The 27,433-nt window shown below is 38.8% G+C and overlaps 1 protein-coding gene across 1 annotated transcript; it reads right to left on the bottom strand.

Annotated features, from left to right (window-relative positions):
* Positions 1-10,843: 10,843 nt before the first annotated feature.
* Positions 10,844-13,123, bottom strand: LOC127632182 (geminin coiled-coil domain-containing protein 1-like). The gene is made up of 4 exons (XM_052110773.1): positions 12,952-13,123; positions 12,540-12,625; positions 11,929-12,045; positions 10,844-11,829 (listed from the first exon to the last, which is right to left on the bottom strand). The coding sequence occupies exons 1-4, from the start codon at positions 13,121-13,123 to the stop codon at positions 11,011-11,013; spliced, it is 1,194 nt and encodes a 397-aa protein (XP_051966733.1). The 3' UTR covers positions 10,844-11,010.
* Between the last annotated feature and the right edge of the window lie 14,310 nt (positions 13,124-27,433).

The following is a 27,433-nucleotide window of genomic DNA, read 5'->3' as shown; positions in this document are numbered from 1 at the left end:
GAGTCCCGTCCTGCACAGGGGTAGGCTCCTTGCCCCTGCCTCCTATCTCTGGCAGGATATGACGGTTCTGAGTACAACTTCTTCGGACCTCCAGATGGGGCCTACGCCAAAGAGAGACATTACTTTTCTGTTTTATATTCATCAAATAAATGTAATCTTATATCTCACTCTTAAATCACACCTGATAGAAGTGCATTTCTACAAAATCTGAAACAATATTTTTGTCAAATTAAATGGTACACAACAGAACATCACAAATGTGAGATATTCCTTTAATACATTATTATTATTATTATTATTATTTCATTGCATAAAAAAAAATTATTTTTCCAGTTTTACACATCCATTTATATTGAGATTTTATTTCTCATCTTCATATAAGTAGTTTGCTACGTGTCTCAGTGTGATTATTAAACCCCATTCAAAAATAAATATATAGTCTGTATGTTCTGCAAGCTTCAGAGTGCTCTGCTCACTGTCATCTGTGACATACTGTATTCTAATACACACATACACACCCATAGTGGCGTAATGCTCATGATGTTTTCAGCGTACAAGCTGAAAATTAAATCGCAGCCTTTTGCAGTTTAATAATCACACTTGGTACACATCAAGATTTTTAATAGATTAATTGTGCATTCAAACATTAATTTTCATCCCAAATATGTCAAATTCCATGACATTCTGCATTTTAGAGCTAATGCACTTTTTATGACTGGATTCAGTGATTTTATCTGTTTTCCACATTGTGGAAATCATAGGGCCCCACATGAAGTAACGGCAGTATAAGCAGACTCTGATCTTTGAATTATTGAAAATGAATTTACATACCAAGGTGTAAAGGCCCCATCACCACACTACCACCTCAGGGTGATATTTATTTATTTATTTATTTGAATCTGTGGTCTGAACATCATCATTGTCTGAAGTTTAATAAACTTTGGATAATTCAAATGTTTTTGTAGTTAACAATGCATCAGTGTTGGAACAGGGAAAAAATTGCACTATATATGTATGGAGTGGTGGTGGCATAGTGGGCTAAAGCACATAACTGTTAATCAGAAGGTTGCTGGTTAGATCCCCACAGCCACCACCAATGTGTCCTTGAGCAAGGCACTTAACTCCAGGTTGCTCCGGGGGGATTGTCCCTGTAATAAGTGCACTGTAAATCGCTTTGGATAAAAGCGTCTGCCAAATGCATAAATGTAAATGTAAATATCAGTACTTGTACAAAAATCTTTCAGTGATTGGAATTTTTAGCATACTAAAATATTTTCCCTTTTAGACTGCCCTCTGCATGCGTCGGATACAGACGCCAGAGTGTGCTTTTGGCATCTGTGTGAGGCACTGGGCTCTTGCACAAGTGGCAGTATTTGACGCCTCGGGTGTGGGAGCGGGTTGTTTGAAATATATGTTGCATATAATGTATTTATAGCATATATGTGATCTTTTTATATAAATAAAAATAATTTATGAACATCATCATAAGTGTCCAGAATATAATGCTATTTTCAGATTCACACTTCAAATTCTCATCACATTTTACTACACAACTAATGGGGATTTTAAGTGAATATTAGGTTCCCTGTCAAAAAGCTACACTTATGATGCTGCGCTGAGTTAGCGCTTTGGGAACAACTTTAGGTGTGACCAGCTGTGAATATGAGTGCAACTCGCCAATGAAAATTGACCGGAATTTATAGCCTCTGCCAGTGACATCATTGGATGCACCTGCAGCAGGGCTATAAATAGATGGTCACAGGTGCATAGTCAGATCTTTTGTCTTCAGATCACACTGTGTGTGTAGGCCTATGCTTCATGAGCCTGTCAGAAACGTTCTACTTTCCTCAGCTAGGAGTTAGATTTTGTTAGGCAGTTTGCAGATACCTTTATCTTCTAAAAAAAAAAAAATGACAGAAAGACAGTTTTCAGTTTTGCTTTGTGTGTTTGGGGGAAGAGCATGCTGCTCTCGCGTTGGGGCGGGGCGGGTGCGAGCAATGCGATCTGCTCTCAGTCAAAATTCTTCGCACTCGTCTTGCTTACTTCCGAGAGTAAGCGCCCACACTTCAATCGTGGGGCTCTCGTATGGATCTGGCTGAGGAGCGAGAGACGGGTCCATCCCTATCGCTCGTCTCTCCCCAGATCCAGCCGGTCCTTCCCGTGATCCTAAAGCGCGCTCCGGCGCCTCTTCAGTTCATGAGGGGGACCTTGAATCTCTTGAGTCTGCCGACTTTTAGTTTCCCATCTCCGAGCATTCCAGGCATGATAATAAATCATCGGAGGAATTACTTGAGGTAATTACTCGTTCGGTGGCCAGGCTTCAATTAGACTGGCCACGCGAACAAGAGACCCCCAAACGCTCCAAGTTGGAGCCAGGGGAAGTCCCTCCCATCAGTCCCTTCCTTTCTTTGATGACCTCCATGACGAACTCTCTCATTCATGGAGGAAACCCTATACTTCCCATGTCTACGTGCCCTCGACGTCGATATATTCCACTATCGTGGGTGCTAAGATACGGGGGTATTCGGTGATGCCGCCAGTTGAAGAGACACTTGCGGGTTATCTCTCGCCGAGTTCGGCATCATCGTTAAAAATACCCTCTCTCCCCACAAAGCCGTGCAGGACTAGGGCCTACATCCACGCTAGTAGGGAAAGCTTATCAGGCAGCGGTTCAGGCTGGTGCTGCCCTGCACACTATGGCAGTGTTACAGGCACACCAGGCTGATCTGCTGAAGAACCTGAGTGCGGGCACCACGCTCGACGAGGAGGCTTTCTCCGAGTTCAGGTTTACATTAGGCAGGAAGTGACTACCAAGCAGCGCTGCCAGCACAGAATAAGGTACATCTGGTACTTATTGATTGCCTGTGTGATCAAGGACAATATCGTTTCAGGTCATTGTTATGTTACCACCAGTTCCACTGTCTTCACCTCCTGACACACTTTCTGGACTTGCACTGCTCTTTTGATAAAAAATAATAATAAATGTTATCATATTATACCATTATGTATGTTTAGCTAACATTATGATTTATTAAATCTTGTAATCTTGGCATTGGTAAGTTTGCCATTTTTATGTGACAACAGAGGGAGACAGGTAAACAAGCACATAGGCCTACTGTGTAGCGTGTTTCTGAGTAACTTTTACTATTGTGTAGAAACAATTACTCAAATTGTAAGTGAGGTAAAAAAACCCAATTATGCAATATATTTATATTTACATTATAAATATAATATTTACATATTACAGACATTTTTGTTAATAAATGTCAAACGTTTTTAAAATGTAATTTATACAACTTACAATATATTAAACCGTATTAAAATAACGGTCTGATTATTTTTTATTATATATTGATTATTATTATTATTTTTGTTGTTATTATTGTTACTTTTTACTGTGCGTAATCACAATGCATGCAAATCTAAATGGAATGTGCACAAACCCTACATTGTAGCTGTAAACTGCTCAAATCTGTAGTCTGTTTATTAATTTTACTTGTTTGGAAATTGCATCAAGCCCAGTTGATGTATTGTATTAAACAATGGCTGTGTAGTTCTCTCCAGTATTTTTATTTGTATTTATTTAAAAAAAAATACTTAATAAAAGACACTATTTCAAAAGATTACATGGTTAAAAAGGTTTATAGTGTACTTTCACTGTATTGTCATGCTTGAAAATAATTAAAAACGTCAAATGACATTTATTGACACATTAAGTATTATATTATATTATGAAATAAAAAATCAACCAACCACTCAATGTGTTCACATTGAAACTAAGAAATGTAAGCAGTTCTTCAGGATCTTTTATCACTTTTGACCTGGAGGCAGTTCTGCTTATATAAAGCCACTAGAGGGAGATATTTATCAATTTGAATGAATTGAGTTTCACTTCAATCTTTCATAAGAGGAATCTCACTAAAGGTTGACCATAAAGAGACAATAATGTTTTCAGCAAAGCTCTGAAGTTATAAATCATATGTCTGTTTTAATCATCTGTAGGTTTTTCTAAATACTATATCTGCTTGAGATTGCTACTAAGATTTCAGTAAACTATGGAGTCATTTGTGACTTAGATGAGATAGAAGTGTGAAGTTAGACATTACTGAAGAAGACACACACTCAGTGTATTTTATTGGCTCTAAAGGGTCAGATTGATAAGCTGTGTAAATGTAGGTGAGGATGAGCAGGTTAGTTTATTACATGTATACATGCTTGTATGTGTTGTTGGACAGGTGCATGCTGCCCCCCTAGCAGTCCTTAAGCAGGTGCGACTAAGGGAATTTAAAGTTTAATGGTCATGTTTACATTAGAGTTTCTTGTATCTGCTCTTTCTGGTGTAATCTCAGACATCTATGTGTGAGATAGTATGTTGGAAGGAGGGGTACAGGGTGTGAGAAAGGGGATGGGGAGCTGTATGAGCACAGTGCTAAGAAACTCCAATTTATTGCATATCTGTCTTAAAATCTCCCCTTTTATAAGGAATGTAAAAAAAAAGTTATGAATGCCATGGGACTCCCTGTACAGTTACATGTTAAGTTTAATGAGTGTCATTTAGGTACAGTAAAATATTGTGGTTGAATGAAGAGTAGTGACTCATCTGAACTATTTGTAACAATCTAAGTGTGATAACATCCAGGGTTTATAAAACCACAGAATGTCAGCGAGGCAACTCTGAGTTTGCACACACTCATGTTGGTTTGTGCTGTGTGGGTCAAGTTTTGCCTTTATTGTGGGAATCAAATCCCATACCAGGATATCTCAGAATTTGATTTATTTTCATGTGGTTTTCACTGATATAAAAAAGTCACATAGTTCCATATATGTAACAGACATTTCAAAATAATACAAAAATGGCTGTTTCATTCGTAAACTAACAGTATATTATAATAGTGGAATCCAAACGTAAATATATGGATACAATCCCACAAGGAGAGTAAAACCTGAAATCACCCAACAGACTTCACAACGAAAATGGCTAAATAAACATGCCAAATGTCTCAATGAAAAACTAGTAATGCACAAAGGTTAGGTTCAGGGGTAGAGTTACAGGATAGAAAATATTATTCGATCAATTAAAACAATAGAAGTCAATGGCAAGTCTCCAACCTGTGTGCACTATGCAATTGTGCATCCCTTTGTATTTGGATTTCTGTCCATAAATATGCATGTGTTTGCTTAGAGTTGATATTTAATATTACTAACAAGCTGTCACTATTGTTCAATAGCTCCTCTGCGGCAGTTAAGGATGAAAAATTTGATTGACAGCTGAATGGCTAAGGGGTTATGATCAAGCAGGTTATGTCTTTCTGTGATAGCCAATCATTTACTACAATGGCAGATCATAAGGCTTTTCATTGTGCAATTCCACTTTCTGGGACTTTTTGTAATTTCGATTTATTTATACTTCTATTACTATGTACTGTATTGTGTGATTTGTGTTCAATCTTGATTTAAGCTTCCCTGCTGTGTTAAAGATTGAGTAATGTGGTCATGTCACATTCCAGATACACTGGCCACGTGACCGCAGCAACACGATCCTCAAAGTGAAACACTACATACACCCACCAGCACACATAATAGGTCTCATTATATTACAGTTACACCTACATGACGCCTCTCTTTCTTTTGTGTTTTCATCTAAAACCCCTATGTCTTTAATGTTCTGTCACACACTTACTCCTCTGTCTCAGCCTCACTTAAAGTGTTTATCTGTACTTGACCAGAATCACTCATTTACATTTACATTTATGCATTTGGCAGACGCTTTTATCCAAAGCGACTTACAGTGCACTTATTACAGGGACAATGCCCCCGGAGTAACCTGGAGTTAAGTGTCTTACTCAAGGACACAATGGTGGTGGCTGTGGGGATCGAACCAGTGACCTTCTGATTACCAGTTTACCAGTTAGGTGCTTTAGACCACTACAACACCACCACTCAAATTCAGAGCATATTGCTGACAGTTGTGAGTATGATTGTTGTTTTCATTAGGAGGTGCAGTGATGATGAATACCTCATACATTGGCCAGTGGAACAAACCAAACTACGAATGATAAACAATGCTATGCAATGTTCTGCAAAAAAGTGTTCTATGACTACCTGGATGATGCACTTCTTCAACCATTAAAATGGAGTGTGGAATGATAAACACATGCACTCAGCACTTGCGACTTGCCGTACTTAGTGGAAGGGGTGGCGTTATATGGCTGCATTGATGGTCTGACAAAAACATTTTTAATAATGAAGAACATGGCAACTAGCAAAACTACAGTGAACACAACGCCTTACAAATGTGAGTTGAGTGCTTTACCATCAACCACCCCCTACAAAAACTGAAAATTCTGGCAAACTAACTGCAAATTTTCCACTCAATATTTTGACATGGCAATGAGCTTTGTGGAAAACTCTACATTGTTGCAATAGCTTTGCTGCAGGTTCACCACTACCAGTGAAGAGCTGCAACTTCTGGCAAACAATTGTGGTGATTCGAAAACAAAGTCTTTTTAGCAAGTCAGTTCACTGGCGTCCATCTTTGGGACACTCCCGGGAGGCTATTCCAGTAATAACAGTGCAGCTCCTATCTACCTGAATGAGGGAACACCAAAATCTCAAAAACTGCTTGCCAAGCTATAGGTTTAAACAACATATTTCAAATCAGCAGTAAAATCTGACTTCACTGGTATCATAAATTGTGCTTCTTTACTTCATATGCAATTATCCCAGCTAGTATAGCTAATGCGCATACACGTTCTAGAGATGACTGACAGGTGATGTCTGTATCTAAAAAGAGTTTGGCTCTTTTACCTGTAAGGCGGGACTTCCTTTCTACATCCGTTGACCGTTGGGCGCTTAGAGCTCCTTGGTTGGGCATTCCAATTTATCCCAATCATTTTAATAGAAGTGGCACATCTCTGCTAAATAGTCTCTTATAGCAAGCTTAATTTCAGATAAAAATAATGAGTGGGAATTTTGCACCAAATTTTCATCAGGTTTTTGGCAAGTTTGTCAGAATTGTAGATTTTTGGTAAGGGATGCTGTGTGAATATGTACATGTAAACACATTGCATGCATTTGAAACATTACTTCTGTCAGCTGTTATACACAATTGCTTTCGTATTGTAAAAAAAACGTTGTGTTCCATTTGGGATGTTACTACACTTTGAAAATTCATACACTACATGGCTGAGTGTATAGTGTAAGTGCACAGTGTATAGTGCATCATTTGGGACATGCTAATTTTTATCATAAACTTTGTACATCTCCTTGGTTACCAACATATTTGAGTGACGTCACACACCTGCATCTTGGCAAAATCTGAGTTGCACAGGTGTCCAAATTGGAAGTATAACTTCAAATGGTGTTCCATTGCACTTTTCCAATACTTTCACATTTTCAGCTTATCGTGGCCCATTCGGCCCGTTTTGCGGCCGACCCACCGGCCGGCTCAGATCTCCCGATGGCCAGTCCGCCCCTGATCAGCCCCAAGGTGCGTTGGCCCACAGGGAAAATGCCCGTTATGCCAGATTACCAGTCCAGCCCTGCACAACAGTGACGTCAAAAATCGGTGACCACAGCACGGAACATCAAAATATTTACCAATCTCCTCTGTCGCTGAGTTTATCTTTTGCGACAGAGGTGTTCTGCACCGCGACTGCTTATTTGGAGAGCGAGATGATGCACCTCTATTTTTCTTGCATTTGTTTTGAAAGCATCGTCATGTGGGTATGCCTACATTGTTACCAAAGCAACCCATGCAGGTAGGTTGGTTATGTCTGAACACACAAATCTGATTTGATCACTTGCAATTAATAGTGCGGACAGTCTGCCTGAAAAGATCTGATTTGAGAAAAAATCTGATTTGCCTGTTGTCTGAACATTGCCCAAGTTCCGTTAACGAAAACGTTGTCATGTCTCCTGAAGTCTCTTAAGTCAATAGAAGACAAGCACAAGTGTAAATATATAATGTCAAAGCCTTGTTTTCTCTTTAAAAGAGATGTTGTTTGTAACGTCTTTCATCTATAATGACCATTAAAGGGAATCAATCTTTTAAATATTCGTTTTTAAAAATAGATTTAAAATGCACTCCTTTATATTTTTATTTCATTATTTAATGTAATTTAACTTTCATAATAACACTGAAAGTTCAGCGAACGATAGAATTAATACAGTGATGTTCTTGATCAATAACAAGTGTGCTTGAGTGCACAAGCTCGTTATCATGTCGCAGGTAATTGAGTCTTAACTGTCACAATGTTCAGTGGATGAACACACTTGCCAGTGCCTGAATTTGTGTTCACGATATACTGATTCACAACATAGGGACCTAGGGAGATGATTGAGACACACCCTTGGACATTTTTTTAAATTAAACGTTTTTGTTTCCAAGATGATACTAGAAACGGCAAGGCCATGTGACAACACTCTTGTATACTACTGTTTTAAATGTTTATTGTGCAATAATGCATATTGTTTCACTTACAAAATATTAGGCAGTATAGTATATACTGTGCAATGTTCAGTATTAACGTAGAGTTATATTCCAAAACATATTACTAGCATCCTCAGGAACAAATTCATCTTAGTATTTATTTTATTTTAAATAAAATAAATATAATTGGTTTATTGTATAAAATCTGAGATTTTAAAGGTAAAGCTTACAGTTACAGTGTACAGTTACTCAAGCTTCACAGCTATAGACACACATTAACTATCACACCAGGCAGAGCAGCATTCCAGCATACTCTCTCTACCTTATACATGATGTATTACCGCAAACCTATTAGAGATCAAGAAAACAGGGCTTCCTTAATTAGAGAGGCACACACTGCCTGTTTAAACGTTAACTTTATCTCTGTCGAGCAGTCTCCCAATGTCTAACATGTACAAAATCACTCACTTTAACAACTGACACATACAGTTATTAGTATTATTTGCCTATTAAAGTATACTTAGCTATTGCTTCAAGTTTGGCTGTTTTTTCCTCTTTCGATAGCTTATTGGAATTTGAATTATTTACTATTGCTGTTAATAGAATATTCAGATCTATTCTGCTTCCCACATTAAACCCATATTACTTTGACAGCATAAGCTGAGATACTTTTTGTATTACTTTTTGTATTATGGCTAATAAAGTGTAAATGTTCTTGGTTATAACTGAAGTGGTGCAAAGAGCTGCCAGGAATCTGCAGAAAAGTAGCAGTCAATAGTCATGTGTGTTTTCTGAAAATGCTAAATGTGTTCTTTTAGTGTTAGGGTTGGCGTTTGTCTGTGGTTATCATAATTAATTACTTAAACTTTATTTAAAAATAACAGATGTCTATGGTATATCCCTATTTGGTATGTTTGTCTCTTTTAGTGTATTTGTTTATTAAGGCCAGTGTGTGTGTGTTTTAAAGCCTGTTCTTCTGTATTTATGTGTAAATTTTATGGAGGTCTGTTGTTAATGTTACACTTCTCTCTGTCTACCTAGTTAACCAGAAAGAAGCTTGGTAACTGTCTTCAGAAATGTTTTCTTTCGTCCTTATTCCTTTTTTGTTTTGATTATTGGGCAGCATTATCTTTTAATTTAAGAACTATGTCGTTGACATTAATACTGTATATCAACTTTCAAGCACACCTTTATCTTAAGTTTGATGACATAGTGTCCAAATATTTTTGTTTGTCTTGATTTTTAAATTCATCTGTTCTTTTTCCATTTAAAATCTCACAAACTTCACAAATGTTTTGCATAAAAAAGTGCTTGTGCAATTTTTTCTTTAAAATACATGTTACTTGCTTTGATATTTTGCAATTGTATGTAATGATATAGGCTACATACATTTTAAGTGTATGTACTGTATAACTTTAGGGGGGCCACAGTATTTTTTTTAATTGAACAATAGCAATTTTGGAATTCGACCATTGCATTTATTATTTTAAACTGTTACTTGTTGATTGATTAACACATCCTCTCAAGAATTCCTATTCAAAACCCCCAACCACGTACAATCATCTCATCTTGCCCTTGTTCTTTCATCTGTACCCTTTATTTTCTATGCTTCTGTACCTCTCAAGGTGCACCTAACTGTCAACCTCTCAATCTGGAGGCCATCTGCAGGGGGCTTAACCGTGTCATTAAAGATAGACCACTCACCCTGGCTTCTCCATGGCTAACTCAGGGCCCAAACTTTCCCTGCCATCCCCAGCTCCCTGAGGGCAGAGCAGAAAGTGAGAGGCTGGGCAGAGGGGAGGGATAGTGGGGTGTTAGTATCCCATGTTAGACCCCCATGGGGGTGCAGCCCATCTCAGACCTGCGTGACGGATCGGGGAGGAAGTCTCCCTCGAGACCAGCCGGCCCTCTCTTGTTTCACAGTGGTGGGAGAAAGGAGAAGACGTAAAGTAGAGATCAAGAGGGAGGGAAAGTGATAGGGGAAGGAGGGAAGGATAGAGAGACAGGTGTGGGAATGAGAATGATAGTTTTGGGATAACGTTGTAGCAGGAGATGATTTGGGCCTTGCAACATTGATACTTAATGCATCATTTCACAAGCAAATAGACAATTGTTCTGCCTCTCATTACTGTTATGGAGAGATGTTATTTTTTAATGGAAGACGAATGTTTTTGATGCGAGTAATTCATGTGTCATTACGCCAAAGGTGAAATAAGGGACATAAGTTGAGTGAACCTTAATTTCTTTTACAATTTGAAAGCAGATAGATGCAGAATTGTTTTTTAAAAACATTTAATATATTTTTTATATTACAAAAAAAGTCTGATCCATTACTTAACATCAAAGACAAAGCCTTTTAATCACAATGTTTAAAACAACACTATAGACAAGCTCATAAACGACAAAACCGATAATACCACAAAGCTATAAAGTTATGGTGTATTTACCCCTACATTTTATAAAAAATTCTTGAAAAAAGATTTCTGCTTCGAGCAATTATGGGGTATAATGTGTTATCCGTCCATCCTAAAAATAATAATTAAAAAAACATTTTTCTCTTACAATTCTTGAAAATGTCTTTAGGAACACTGTTTGGGCACCCAGGTGAAGTTCCATCCACCTTCTGCATCTCTACGTGTGAACGCTTGTCCTTGAGGGAAACTGTGCGTTTTGACACTATTTTGGGGACTTAGTGACATGCTAAATGCCAAATCTGTCCTGCTACGGGACACATGAGGTGTGGAGAAAAGCTGACCATCGCCCCCTCGTGGACTGGAGGACCCACATACTGGTGTGTTGTAGTGTGGACCAGGGCTTGTGTCTTTGGGCCGGCAAGGAGTAGACGCAGCCCGTGGTGGGGTGAAGTGTTGAGCAGTGGCCATTATGGGTAGAGAACTAACCAGTGACCCTGTTGAAGTGATGGTGTACAAAGCTGAGGGGTCTAGGGTTGTATACTCTGAAGCCAAGCTCTGAGAGGTGCTGTAGCCACTAGAGGTGTCCATACTGCAGTTGCTGAATGAGTCTATGATGCTACTGTATTCACACTGTGTTTCAGCATTGGAGCTGAAGTTAACTGAATTGCTCATGGTTCCAGTACCATAATCATCCTGTTTAGTGAGTGAACAGTTGAAGGAGGGATTGTGGTCAGTAATTTGGCTCATAAAGCTATGTTCTGGATCAACTGTGTTCTCGTCTCGTAGACCTAGAGTCTCCAGTATCCAAGAGTCCAGAGGTGGAGTGGCCGCAAGTTCTTCTGCAGAGCAGAACTCTAAAGAGAGATTGCGGCAGGTGCGCTTTCCCTCGCCGCTGTGAAGCAACTCGCCCAGGTTCCGGAAATTGCCATGTGTTCTCTTCCTATGTCTTGACCCATCTGGAACCTTACAGTTAGAAAGCAGTTTCTATGAATGAGAAGAGAAAGTGGATTTGAAAACTGTATACTAAACATTGTAAACATAGTAAATATCTTGCAGTCTGTGATAAGTTGTGAGATTTCTTACCTTAGTTTTTTCTTCCAGAGACTTCACGTACGATGAGTTCAGAAATTCCTTGAGTTTGTTGTTCTCTTCTTGTAGTCTGGCCAGCTCTTCCTCTCTCTGCATTAATGTGTCTTGAAGCTATATTGGAACAATGTTATCAGTTTGTTAAAGATGTTGTGTATTATAAGATCTTAAAGTATTTTCTCCTATCCCATCTTAACATGAATCCACAACAAGAAGTAATTCATAGAATTCCCCCCAAAATGGTGCAAAAATCACATATTTAAAGGAAAAGTTCAGCCAAAAATGAAAATTCTCTTATCATTTATTCACTCTATGGATGTCTCAAACTTGTATGACTGTCTTTCTTCTGCAGAGCATGAATGAATGTTTGATATAAGTCAATGGGGTCCAAAACTTTCATAAGGACATAAAGACAGCATACAAATAACCCATATGACTCTAGTGGTTTAATCCATGTCTCCTGAGATGATATATACCACATTGATTTACATTGTATGGACAAAAACCTCATACAACCACGCAGAAGAAAGTCATGAACTATTCCTTTAACCTTTAACCATATGTCACCAGCTTCAGAATTATTAGAATATAATAAGCTGTTTAAGTACCTGTTTGTTTCGTTGAAGCTGAGGTGACAGTTGATCAGACCAGGTGGGGTGACATCCCAGTCCATGCTCAGGTGCAGGCAGTGAATCTAAAACAAATACATTATACTGATTAGTAATGGTCTATTGAGAGGCAGTGAATCTAAAAATAAAGAAAGATAGAAAGAAAGAAAGAAAGAAGTCTATTAAACTATCAAAACTATCGATACTTTGAAAACAAACGAAAGGAGTCCAGTAAAGTCTTGACACTTTGGATGTGGCCAGATAATCCACAGTCCACATCTACTCTAACAAAACATAAAAACAATTTGAATTTTTTTTTTTAAATCCCAGATGGAAACATTCCAGTTTGTCAAGGCGCGGCACAGCCGGGAAGGCTCTCGCGCCGCTGATCCCGGCATAATGCAGCACTCACCCCGCTGCGGCGGCTCGTGCTGGCGGGCAGCGTTGTCCAGGGGATCGGCGTCCCAGAGGGAGACGAGCGTTGCCGTGGAAACATCAACACAACCATCAGCTGACGCCGTGGCGGAGTACGGGCAGTCGTAGCGCTGCCCTCCAGCAAAGCTCAGATCTTGGCAGGACAGCATGGTGCTCTGTGAAAAAAGCTATTAATTAACATTTATATTTTATTTTGAATGAGAAACCAATTGAATTTCATATTTAAGTTTGTTTAGACAACTTGTATGACCATATATTTCTGTCTGTCTGTATTTTTTTTTTTTAATTTCGGCAAAAAGGGACAATTAGAGCAGTTTTTTTTAACAACTATGAAAAAGTATTTCATTCTTGCAAACATTGCAAAGCAATAAACAACATTTACAGTACGAGATATTATAGCCTATGTTTATTATAAGGAAACTTTCCTTCAGAAATTGACAATTTTAAATAGCTTCTCTGCTTTAACACTTTATAATTACGTAAAATCAACGAAACAGCTATTTCATTTCTCTACAATGCCCACGTGTGGCACTGACAAAACCAACCACTTGACTGTTTAATGACTTGTCACTACTTTCATATCAAGTCAAGTCAAGTCAAGTGGTTTTTATTGTCGTTTCAACCATATACAGTTAGTAGACCTACAGTACACAGCAAAACGAGACAACGTTCCTCCAGGACCATGGTGCTACATAAAAACAACAAAGGACCAACACAGGACCACATGAGACAATCATATGTTAATTGTGCACATAAATGTACTGCAATTTTATACTATATAAACATAAGTATATATCAATTTCACTTACTGAATCTGTTCACACAGACCCAAACCAAGTGTGCGCAAAAGCGCAGCAGTCTGCAGGATTCTCAAGTGATGACATGTTTTACAGCTGAATCTAACACTAGATGATAGAAACATTTTTATCTAAAGGTCAAGCTTTTTTCTGAAGCACTCACCATTTCTCAGGACAGGATGGCACGGGCGTTTGTCGCGAACTGGGGTGCTCCAAAGACGTTTTGGGTAGAGAAGTGCTTGCGAGCGCGCAGGAGAGCGCCAAACTTCATCCAAATTGCCTCTCTAAAGCGCAGCAGCAACCTAATTCGATGTGAAGCTGTCAAATTCGTGACGTGACACTTTCAGCCGTTGGATCGCAGATGCGCAACGACTTGCTGGGTGCGTGGAGGGCAAAGAGTGTAGCTTTTTCACCTTCATAGGCGTGCTTGTGTTTTCACAACTTCTATACTATTTAATGCAAAGAGAAAAAAAACGCATCATGTGTTCAGTTGCTTTCAAGTTTTACTGTGTTTGGGATGGAGATGTAAAGGGTTCCTCTGCGCATCTGGGTGATGCGCTCTGTCCAATAGGTTAATGTATAATTGCTCAACTGATAGTTTAGAAGCATGATGAATTAATTTATCCAATCTAGGTAAAGGAAGACATGTTCATGACCCCCTCTCACAGTTAAATGAAAAGTGCATACCACTGAGTGACACATTAACATACGTGTGTGCACTTTTGACGGTCAGTGCTTTTTTGAAAGTCCCGAAAGATGATAATTTTAATACTGGCGCGTGTGTTTTTTGGACTTTGCACTTTTTTGAAAGACATCACTTTATGCAGCTGTGTGTTTGTGGAGAAAAAAACATAGTTTTAAAAGAGATAGACAGACAGACAGACAGACAGACAGACAGACAGACAGATAAAATAGTATGATAGATTAATGTTAACTATATGCAAATAGTTACAGTACATGTAACATGTAAAACAGGCCTTATAAGTAATAATAACACTAATAAGTCATATGAAATCTCTCTTTTTTATCTGTATGACACCAACAGTAAAATTGAGCAAAATGATTTCAACTTTGTTTGATTATCCAGTCAAAAATGGATAATACAATAGTCTCACCCTATTTTCTCTGAATATGAGCAGTTGAGCCAAACCAGTCAGTTACAGGAAATATCATAGTCGGTCAATTTTGGCATAATGTGTAGTCACTTTATTTTACCTTTGCAGGGCATTATAGTGACATTGTTTTGACTGTTTGATAGGAATGAAAACCTTGGCATCAGCCAACAGTTTTGTCCTTTTGACCGGAAAGAGTGTGCTGTAAAATCTGAGCTCTTTATTTCAGTTATGTAAATCAGTGTATTGGTTGCAGAATGTCTTTAAATGCAGTGTTTATTGGGGAAATTGTGCCCCCAAATGGGGGCCCCCATGCAAGATTAATTTGAGTGATACAGATTTTACAACATGGCAGGGTGGGCTTGGGGTGATGGATGGATATGGGACAGTTGTGTGTGAGTGCTTATACTGTTAATGCAGACATGAGTATTAACACACACTTACAATGACAAAAGACTGACAACTTTGAATTAAATAATTGTTCCTCCTTTCCACTGACAGCATTGGCACTCTCCATCATCCTTGTATAAGTGTCAAAATATGCCTTATCTTTAGCCATCTGACAGGTGTTGATCTCAGCATCATACTGTATACAGTCAGGAAGAATATACATACAGCAACATATATAGCAAATTCTGATCTGCATGCAGTTTACCTGTTAATTTTTACAAATTGTAATAACTAATAAAACTCATATTAAATTGTTATTAAAAATGTATAAGTATTCAAGGTATTTATCACATATTTAAGTTTATCGGGAGCAAAAAGTTGATTCTTAAGAATTGACCATATTGAAAATATTGATTTTAAATCATGTAAATGCACAGTAATTATGTGAATAAACTCTGATTCTGTAATACAACTTTGCCTGCTGATTGGGTACTTTGGTAACATATTTGAATTAAACTTCAGCTGCATGTATAAATTCAAGATGGTGCAGAGAATGGCTGCTGCGTTGCGAGCTCCGACCCAACATTGCAGTTTTTTGTTTTGTCTACAATTCTTATGTTTTTTGCCTTGGATGTTGTCTTCCTTATTGTATACGACAGACAAACACTTTTGGACACTGGTTCTGCAATAGCACACCGATAACCACTTTAAATACCTCAATGCCGACCCACTGTTTTCAAACACGCCAGCGGAGCCCTTTGTCTTGTCAGAATTGCAGGCGGAAATGGGGAAGGAGAGCAGGTGTTCTCATCAGACTAAGACATCACGCAAATCAACCCCTGCTACACAGTATTCTACTGGCAAATGTTCAGTCTCTGGACAACAAGCTATGCGAGATGAGAGCGTGGATCTCTTTCCAACTAGAGACGAGGGACTGCAGCATAATCTGCCTTACAGAAACTTGGATATCTGTGGAGATTCCAGAAACAGGGGGAGAATTCTCAATGTGCCGAGCGGACAGAGTGAAAGACCTCTCAGGAAAAAGAGGTGGTGGTGTATGTTTTATGATCAACAATGATGATGGGATTACAAACGAGCAGGAAACTGTGCACCCTGAGGCCGTGTTTATTGGGACTGGGGACAAAGACAACCTCAAGTCAATAGCACCAAAATACTACCAACTCATCAGTTTCAACACGGGTTTTAGACTATTGCTACTCTTCCTTCTCGGATGGCTACAAATCCCTCCCCCGTCCACCATTTGGCAAATCAGACCACTCTTCTATTCACACATCAGTTTCAACGTTCAAGGGGAACGGGTTTTGGACCATTGTTACTCTTCCTTCCGGGATGGCTACAAATCCCTCCCCCACCCACCATTTGGCAAATCAGACCAATTTTCCATTCAGTTTCTGCCCGCTTACAGGCAGAAACTGAAACAGGAAGCACCCACCCTCAGAACAATCCAGTGCTGGTTGGACCAATCAGATTCTATGCTATTTGACTGTTTTGATCATGCGGACTGGGAGCTGTTCGGCCTCAGATGACGATATTGAGGTCTACGCTGATAGCATAACGTGTTTCATCAGGAAGTGAGTAGAGTAAGTAGTACCGTCCAAAACTATACGGATCTACCCAAACCAAAAACCGTGGATTAATAGCAATGTCCGTGCAGCACTTATTGCGTGGACCTCAGCTTTTGATTCTGGGAATGCGGAGGAGCATAAACAAGCCAGTTATGCCTTATGCAAAACTATCAGAGCAGCCAAACGCCAGTACAGGAACAAGATTGAAGGACAGTTCAACTCCACCGACTCTAGAAGCATGTATCAGGGAATTAATATCATTGCAGACTTCAAAGGGAATACAAATCCATCATGAACACGGCTGCCTCTCTCCTGGATGAGCTTAATACTTTTTATGCCCGTTTTGAGGGAAATAACACCACACTTGCAGAGAGAGCTCTCGCGGCCGAAGCCACAGAGATTAGTTCACTCTCTCTATCTGTAGCGGATGTAACCCGATCCTTCCGATGTGTGAATATCCGTAAAGCTGCAGTTCCATACGGCATTCCGGCTGCATCATCAGAGTGTACATGAACCAACTGGCTGGTGTTTTTATGGACATTTTCAACCTTTCCCTCTCTTTGTCTATAGTTCCCACATGCTTTAAAATGCTAACCATTGTACCTGTACTAAAGTAATCCAAAATCACTTGCTTAAATGACTGGTGTCCTGTTGTTCTGACCCCCATCATCAACAAATGCTTTGAGAGACTAATCAGAGATTACATCTGCTCTGTGCTGCCCACCTCACTGGACTCACTGCAGTTTGCTTACCTCAACAACCGCTCCATTGATGATGCCATTGCATCTACACTACACACTGCTCTCTCCCATCTGGAAAAAGGAACACATATGTGAGAATGCTGTTTGTAGACTACAGCTCAGCATTCAACACCAACAGACCTCCAAACCTGATGTGAAACTCCAGGCTCTGGGCTTAAACAGCTCACTGTGCAGCTGGAACCTGGACTTCCTGTCAAGCAGACGCCAGGTGGTTAGACGCCAGGTGGCTGTGTTCTCAGCCCACTCCTGTATTTCCTGTACACACATGACTGTGTGGCAACACATAGCTCCAATGCCATCATCAAGTTCACTGATGATACAATGGTGATAGGTTTGATGCCTACAGAGAGGAGGTGCACACTCTGACACGCTGTCAGGAGCACAACCTCTCCCTCAATATCAGTAAGACCAAGAAGCTTGTGGTAGACTTCAGGAGAAAAGACAGAGAACACATACCCATCACCATCAATGGAGCACCGGTGTAGAGAGTCAGCAGCTTCAAGTTCCTCAGTGTCCACATCACAGGGGAACTCAAATGGTCCGTCCACACTGAGGCCATTGTGACGAAGGCTCACCAGTGACTCTTCTTCATGAGATGGCTGAGGAAGTTTGAAATGAACCACCACATGCACGGTTTTACACTAGCACTGTAGAGAGCATCCTGACTGCCTGCATCACCTCCTGTTGTGGCAACAGCACCGCCCTCAAATGCAACGCCATGCAAATGGTGATGCGAACTGCCAGACACATCATCGGAGGTGAGCTTCCCTCCCTCCAGGACATATTTACCAGGCGGTGTGTGAAAAAAGCTCATCAGAAACTCCAGCCACCTGAGCTATGGTCTGTTCTCACTGCTACCATCAAGCAGGCAGTATCGCAGCATCAGGACTTGCACCAGCCGACTTAAAGACAGCTTCTTCCCCCAAGCAATCAGACTTTTGAACTCTTGATCTCTCACGATCAATATACATCAGCACTGCAAATTATAAATCGTACACTTGAATGTAATAAATTATATTCTCTCTTAAAAACTCAATGGCAACTGACTATCAACCAACAGCCTTAATGTCAATACACCACAATACAACCTACTCTATATTTTATATATACTATTTTTATAGTTATTCTATATTGTATGTATTGTATACTGTATATTGTATATTATTATTTGTATATTGTGTTGTGTAAATCTGATGTTTATTCTAAATTATCATATGTCTCATCACAGTCATGACTACTAAGTTGTTCGGAACTGCACCAAGACGTTTACCCATGGTTGCATTTGTGTATATGGTTGAGAGACAATAAAGTGATTTGGTATGATTGATTTGATTTGATGATTTAACAGTGAAGCTGAATGGATGAGACAGCTTTCATTCTTGTTAGGATGCAACTTTGTCTTATGAATAAATGAAAACACTGTATGTGAAACTTAAATGTATGCATAAATGGAAGCATTTAAAGTGTCACTCAGGAGAAGATCCAGAAGGGTGGCACGGGCTGGCAGCAGCCACCCCAACAGACCACTCAGACTTACTGCTCAACCTGTCCATATCTTGCATGACCATACCTCTTACTTCTCGAGGTGTAGAGGCTGAGTTAGCTAGACTATAATGGCTATATATATATATATATATATATATATATATATATATATATATATACACACACAAAATAGGAGTATATGCTATATCCTCATTTAGATAACCAAGTAAACATTGTTGTGGGCGTGTAAGACCCCTGCTGACATGGAGTCAGACAGTGGGAGTGAAGAGGAGGGTCAGAGGGCTTCAAGGTTAAAAAGATTTTAATGCACACATGCATGCACGCACACGTGTACACACACTTTTATCCAATGGGACTTCCAAACAAGGAACATCACAAGCAATTTGTGGCATAGGAGCCATCAATATTTGTGGTACCACAAGGCCAAATTTCAAGACCCACGTTGGGACCCAAGTGTCATAAATGTAGTCCATGTGACTTGTTTGTCACATTCCAAGTCTTCCTTTAAGCTTTAAAGTGAATTGCTATCAACTGCCAGTGTATTGAAACGATAGACTAGTATATTCAATAAAATATCTCCCTTTATGTTCTGCATAAGAAAATCTGATATATGGGTGATAACAAAATTTGGGAAAACTATCCCATTAACCTCTCTGATACACAGAACTATAGTGTATGTAAAGACATATTGCCAAACTCTTTTCCAATACACTACTTCACCTCTTTTCCACACACGCAAACACACACTCTTAACATCTGAACCCTGCCCAGCACCCCAGGACAAACTCCTCTCCTCTCCCTTCCCCCTCCCTCCCTCTTGCAGCAGTTGTAGAATTAATTGCCTTCTCCCAGGATCGGTTATGGCGGTACAGGTGGGGATACCTGGGCGTCTAACCCCACATGCCCCGGCCCAGCTGTCTCTGTGTCCAGGCCTTTTCTCCTTTGCAGCTCCCCGCCGAGGGCTCTAATAACCAGGCACTGGTACTCAGGATTTGTTGGCCAAAAAACTGGACTCATGGGGCTTGCAACCTGTTAGATATGTTAAGTGGTTGCTAAACAAGTTAAAGGCTAAATGTTTGTATATGTGTATGAGCGTGTGATGGGGCCTGTACTTACATACGTGAGGTTAATGGGTCTTGAAACTTGTCAGGATACATAAATATAGTCCATAAAGGAAATTAAAAATATCTAAGAGAATATTAAGAGAAGAAATATTACTTAATAAAAATCCTAATACACCACTTTAAAAAAATCATGTATAACCATAAGAGGCACTTCCAATGGAAGTGAACATGGCCAAATTTGGGAGTCTTTAAAGGCAGAAATTAAAAGCTTATAAGTTTAAATAAAATACAAATTATAATAATAAAAAAATAAAACACTTGTTTTAAAGGGATAGTTCACAAAAAAATTAAAATATTCTCATAATTTACTCACCCTCATGCCATCCCAGATATGACTTTTTTCTTCTGCAGAAACCATAAAAGTAAACCATACAACTCCAATGCTTCAATCCATGTCTTCATAAGTGAGATGATAGGTGCGAGTGAGAAACAGATCAATATTTAAGTTCATTTTTGCTTGAAATTGTTCTCCGTTTCCAGTTGGGGGTGATATGCATGAAGAATGTGAATTCCCAAAAACACAAGAAGGATGCAAATGTAAAAGTTAAAGTGGAGATTGACTGAGCAGGGAGGAGAATTTATAGTAAAAAAGGACTTAAATACTGATCTGTTTTTCACCCACACCTATCAAATCACCTCTGAAAACTTTGATTTAACCACTGGAGTCTTATGGATTTCTATTATGCTGACTTGTGTGATTTTTGGAGCTTTTCATTGTATGGACCAAAAGAGCTGAGTAATTCTTCTAAAAATCTCAATTTGAGTTCAACAGGTGAAAGAAAGACATGCACATCTGGGATGGCATGAGTGTGAGTAAATGAGAAAATGTAAATCTTTGGGTGAACTATTCCTTAAATACTTCTGTCGAATCTTGTGTATTATTTGAGCTCTAAGGTTGTTTAATTGGTTTACTGGGTTAAGTCACCATGGCAATGAAGTTGTTAAATATTTAGAGATACAATTCTTGATTTATCTTTCCAATGAGATGGTAATACCATTGCTGGTACCACTGGTACCACTAGTACTTTCTGCAAAGGACAGTTTAGTCAGTAATTTGTTGTTCAGGAAACAAGTGCATCACTCCACAGACTGAAAATAGTTTATGTATTGCTAATACTCTCATAAAATAAAACTTGCTATAAATAAGAGAGCACATACAGTGCCTTGTTGCATCTGAGCGAAGGGCCCTTGGATCTTTGAACCACTGAAGGACCAATTAACTGAGAATCACAAGTTGATGTAAAGTCAAAACAAAGTCAGCAGAGTCCATGACTTCTTCATGGGGGTTTCTCCTCCCCCCATTCCTCCTTCCCCTCCCCAGTTCACATTATTTCATTATTACCAGCCCCCTCACTCAATTGCCCCCCTTCTGTCCAGATTACACTCCATACGCGTGTCAAAGCTGACTCAGTGCGCTGTTAGCGTGCTGTGACTCTAAGCCTCTTTTACCTGAACAATGACCTCCAGCAGAGCACACGCTACCAATTATGCCCAGGGCTCTGTCCTGAATCCCTGCCTGTCGTAGCTGTCCATGTTTCGGACTGGTCTTGAACACCCCTTACCTCACCTCACTTCAGGCACATTCTATGCAGGGTTTCTTTTGTGTGGCATGAGTATGTCCATATTGGGTTCGGCGGGATATATATACAGCCCCCTTATGGTCTGAGCATGATGCCATGTAGATGAAAGTACCGCCAAGAAGCGTCCTTTTTGCTTTGCTAACATCCGTTTAATGTGACACCCTCTTTTCACACTGCTAGCCCACATCTCATTAGTTTCATTCGTTTTTTCATATTGGTGTTGCATATTACTTTTAGATTTGCGACTTTTAGAAGTTGATGACAGTTTAATTTTATCAACCCCTTTAGGAAATTAGATCAAATCCAATTCATAAATAACTCCAACATGTCAAAAAAAACATTATAAAAGATTCATTTGGAGTATCATCCAATAAAAAAAAAATAAAAAAGATTACAACTCAAGTTAAAATGCTTCAACATTTTTAACAGTCTTGCTTGTAGTAAGTAACGTTTGTAACATAATCAGATTAGTTTTTTGAATGGACAATTCAATGAATATGTTAGGGGCTGTTCATTAATTCATTAGACATGACCAGATTCCTGCTTATGAAAAACGAGACAGCCCCCTCTCATCAAAAATGAAATTAACGTATCCTTACCTAGGCGCAGATCAATGCGAAGCAGAGGGAGCATCCGCAACTTTAACTGTTGTCACCTTGTACTTTTCGCTGGCAGCAATTTCTTTCAGTGTGCACTTGTCTTTCAAGAGTTTATCGTAAAATGCAGAGCAGTCCAGTCCAAAATTAAGATGTTCAAAAAGCATTGCCTTCAAGACTGTTACTCTGAGTAGAGATTTATCTGGTGTGCATGCTGCATTCTTTAATGAGAACACACGCTCCACAGATGCAAATGTCCCAGGCAGGCATAAAACAAACTCCACGACCTTGGCTAAGATTTCGAAGTTAATGGTCTGGCTCTCCAGCTCACGAAAAACATCTGTCCATCTCTCAGACACAGCAGTCTTGTTCATGTTCCACTCAGTGATGTGATGAGTGACAATGGTTTTCGCGCAAGCCCACTCATCAAAGAGTGTGGTTTCATCAATCAAACTGAGAGCAGGATTCTGGAGTAGAAGTGTTCGAGGCTGCACTGAATGTCTTTCCATTCTTGGGCCCACTCAAGTTTTTCTTTCATCTGCTCACATTTCACCTGCTTCAACCAGGGCATCCAACTGCTTTTTTAATATCAGAGGGTATGAATGATTCCTCCAGCCTGGCCTGCAAGACTTTTCTCAGGTCATGAATTTGCAAAACCACTTCTGTGGCTGATACTGTATGTGGTCTTGCTCTACTATCTCCAGTGTACGGTTAAAAGTGGCTGTTTGCTTGAGAGCGAAGCCAATACAAAGTTCAGTTCAAGGATTGCTGAAAATATCTCTTAGAAACTTTGGGCATTTTGCATGCAAGACCATTGAAAATTAGTAGTCTTTCAAGAGCTGGACCAAAAGAGAGGAAACAGCAATATCTGATCACAAAAGCAAGTATATTGCATATGACAGCTTCAGATCATACAATTTCTTGATCAATTTCACAGTGCAGTCAGCCAACCGAAAACTATGGCCATGCACAACAGAATGATAAGCAAAAAGTCCTTCACTTGCGTGCACCTTGTCAGATTCTGAACTATGCTTCACAAAAAAATACACTAACACTTGGTGTGGCACACTTAGTTTTAGCAGCATCCACATGCTTTTTTTATGACCATGCTGCATGACGTAGGTGCAGCCTCCATTGGCGATGGAAAGGCCAAATTATTTTTGAAGATCCTCATTAAATGTAAATGCATGCTTCCTTGACATTTTTCCAGCCGCAATTTCACTTGTGTACTCTTTCAAACTGACTCTTCAATCAGTTCACTAACTGGATTCTTTTGTGATTGGATAGTTTAATTCAATCATGTGCTTCAAATAGCACATGAGATTTTATTGGTTTTACAAGCTGTATCCTTGGCTACCTTTGATTAGAATACTCATGTGGCAGAGAAAGCCGCATAGGCAATAGAGACATTTTAGGAGAGGGGAAATATGGGACAAAACACAATTTTTTCAGAATAAGTCAGGACACTAGAAAATCTGCTTCATTACGGGACTTTCCTGGGAAAAATGGGATGTCTGGCCACCCTTATTAGACACACCATAACGAATGGAACAGAATACACTCTTGACATTCTTTTAAATTAATATTGCGGGATTTAGAAAAGTTAATTTTAATTGACAGAATTTGAGGCATAATGTTGATTACCACAAAAATACATTTGGACTTGTCCATCCTTTTCATAAAAAAAATGTAATAAAAAATATGGGTTATAGTAAGGCACTTACAATGGAAATGAATGGGGCCAGTCTGTAAATGTTAAAATACATTTAGCCAAAAGATGTAAATAATACATGTGTGTTAATGATGTTAGTGTGATAAAATCAATTACTATACTTTTCCTTATAAAGTTGTATCCAATTTTACAACTTTGTTTCCATGACGACTTGTGCCGTAAACCCAAATACCTTAAAATTACCATAAAAATTATGATTTAAACAACTTTACAGTTAAAATAGTACCCAATTTTTAACATAAGTATTATGGTAAGTTATTTTATAATATTTTAAGATTTACATTTCTGCCTTTAAACCATCAACATAATTTGCCTCACTGTAACCTCGATTTTTACTTCGAAAATTAATTTTTTTGGTAATCAAAATTATGCCACAAATCCTGTCAATTAAGCTTAACTTTAATTGATCTCGGGATATTCTTTTAACTTGACATGGCATGAGATGGTCAAAAACGTAAAACACGTCCTGTATGAACAGCCCTAATTGTTTTAACTCCCAAAATACGTAAGTTACTTTTTTAAATAAGTATTGTGCATTACTTATTGGTTTAGGAGGCCTAAAAACAAGTACATCCATTGATTTAGATGGAAATGGTGCCTCACAAGGACATAAAAGGCACGAGGTTGAGAAAACAGATGTTGGTTCATGCATCTAAAAGAAAACGTTAATTTTTTCTACAACACACATCCGTTACCCAATGACAGTTTCAGACAGGCAGTCCAGTTGTGGTTTCGAAATTCCAATTCACTCACTGCATTCTCACTTGATTTCAAACTGACCCAGCTCTTTCTACACACTCAAAACAGATTTTATGCATTCCTATCTGTCAAGCGTTCTGTCAGAGCTTTATATAGTGTATAAGTGCCTTTACTTTTAAAAGTTAAACCCCCCAACACTGCTCTTTTATTCAGCAGTCACTCAAAAATGCCTTATAGTACTCAAAATGCTTATGGGTAATAAATGCCTTGACAGTTTAAACTGGCCTCTTTTATTTAATCAGAAATCAGAATATTCTGATTCAATATAAAAAGTAGTTAAACAAGTATATCTGGCAGGGATTCTCTTTCCTTAACTGAAAAGTGCTTTGATCAATAATTTCTGAAGGTATTTTTGGGTAAAGCATCTTGAGAAACCTTGCTGTTATTGTCTCACGTGCACAACTGTCATTTGGCATAGTCTTTGAAATAAAATGATTCACAAATTGGAATTTGGCATTTCCACTGATGAACTGAAGTAAACATAATTGCAGCAACCAATGTATTTAAACTAAATAATGAATTGACTTGTTCAAGTATGTACTTAAGGTTAAGCACATTAACAAAATAAGAGATTGATGCATGACAATTAAAAATACAGTATTTACCCTTAAGGAGTCAAATTACTAATCTCAAACAAGATAATAAATAAATAAATAAAATCTAAAATATTTTTTCATGTTTACATGGAAACAGAAATCTTCGATGAAAGAATGAAAAAATTATTCAGAATGTACAGATGAAAATGTACTTCACCTGTCGTGCATAACGTAATAGCTCACAGTTTCTAGCAGGTATAGATGCATGTAGGCTAGGTGTTTAAGTGTGGAATGTGAGCACAGATTACCGAAACGTGATCTGCCCTTGTGCACTACCTCTGATTATATGCTTGTGTTCATTTCTTCTTTTTATTCAAATGAAACTATTAGATGATTACTGAAAAGAATATGATGGAATGCCTAACGCTTTCACCCAGTCTGGCTTCGACAACATAAATTTCACCCAGAACACACCTGATCTCAGGTGACACCTAGCGCCTGACAACACCCCTGCTCGCCCACTCAGTTCTCTCAAAAACAATGGGACTGCCACCTAATCATAACCAAATCCCCTCCTCAGGTTCTGATTGGCCACCTGGCATGTTATGTGATATAGTAAAGAGAGAGAAGTTGCAGGTTGAAGTTTCTGCAAGACAAAGTGTTCTACAGGTGCAGCCGAGCGTAAGCAATAGAAAGGTTCCTGGAAGACTAACAGGCAGCAGAGCATGACCAAAGTGATGTATTTGTATTTAGTCCATTGCTTAGGGTGTATGCCAGTGTGTGTGTGTTTAGGTTATGGTGTTCCAATTCTGAGGTCATGTCACCAGAAGAAATTCAAAGATTTTGGAGCCAAGTGGACTTTGAATGCAACTTCCAAAAAACATTATTTGTATGGTGTAATTTTGAAATTGGGTCAGTTCAATAAAATTGCACCTTCTGCAGTTCATGTCATTGTACCCACCCTTGCTTGATTTATTAAATGTAACTTCTTTTGTGAGGTGTTTTGCTTGAAAAGTGTGTATGTTCTATATATAAGGAAATTGGTACTTTAATTCACCAAAGTGGTATTCAGCTGATCACAAAGTATGATCAGGACATTAGTGATGTAAAAAACAGCACCATCACTATTTGAAGAAAGTAATTTTTGATAAAATCTAGACAGGCCCCATTTTCAGCAGCCATCACTCCAACACCTTATCCTTGAGAACTCATTCTAAATTGCTAATTTGGAACTAGAAAATCACTTGCCATTATATCAAACACAGTTGAAAGCTATTTGGTTTGTTAAATTAAGCTTAACATTGTCTTTGTGTTTGTTTTTGAGTTGCCACAGTATGCAATAGATTGGCATATCTTAAGGTCAATATTAGGTCAAAAATGGCAAAAAAGAAACAGCTTTCTCTTGAAACTTGACAGCCATTCATAGTTTTGAGGATTGAAGGCTTTACGATGCTTGAAATTGCCAATTAACTGAAGATTTCACACAAAGGTGTACACTACAGTCTTCAAAGACAAAGGACAACTGGTTCTAACATGGACAGAAAGAGATGTGGAAGACCAGATGTACAACTAAACAAGAGGATAAGTACATCAGTCTCTAGTTTGATGCCTCACATGTCCTCAGCTGACAGCTTCATTGAATTCTATATATTTAAATATATAGAGTGGTGGTGGCGTAGTGGACTAAAGCACATAACTGTTAATCAGAAGGTTGCTGGTTTGATCCCCACAGCCACCACCATTGTGTCCTTGAGCAAGGCACTTAACTCCAGGTTGCTCTGGGGGGATTGTCCCTGTAATAAGTGCACTGTCAGTCACTTTGGATAAAAGCGTCTGCCAAATGCATAAATTTAAATGTAAACGTAGTAAATAAATACTACTTGGTTTGATATTTTGATATAAAATGCAAAGACATTCAGACATTTTAAGTGTGACTTAAGACACTTGGCAACTGTATATATTAGGTCAGGATTTGAAGCC

The sequence above is a fragment of the Xyrauchen texanus genome, chromosome 38 (assembly GCF_025860055.1).
Source record: "Xyrauchen texanus isolate HMW12.3.18 chromosome 38, RBS_HiC_50CHRs, whole genome shotgun sequence".
In the NCBI taxonomy this organism is placed as follows: Eukaryota; Metazoa; Chordata; class Actinopteri; order Cypriniformes; family Catostomidae; genus Xyrauchen; species Xyrauchen texanus.
This window is presented reverse-complemented; position numbering and strand designations above follow the sequence as displayed.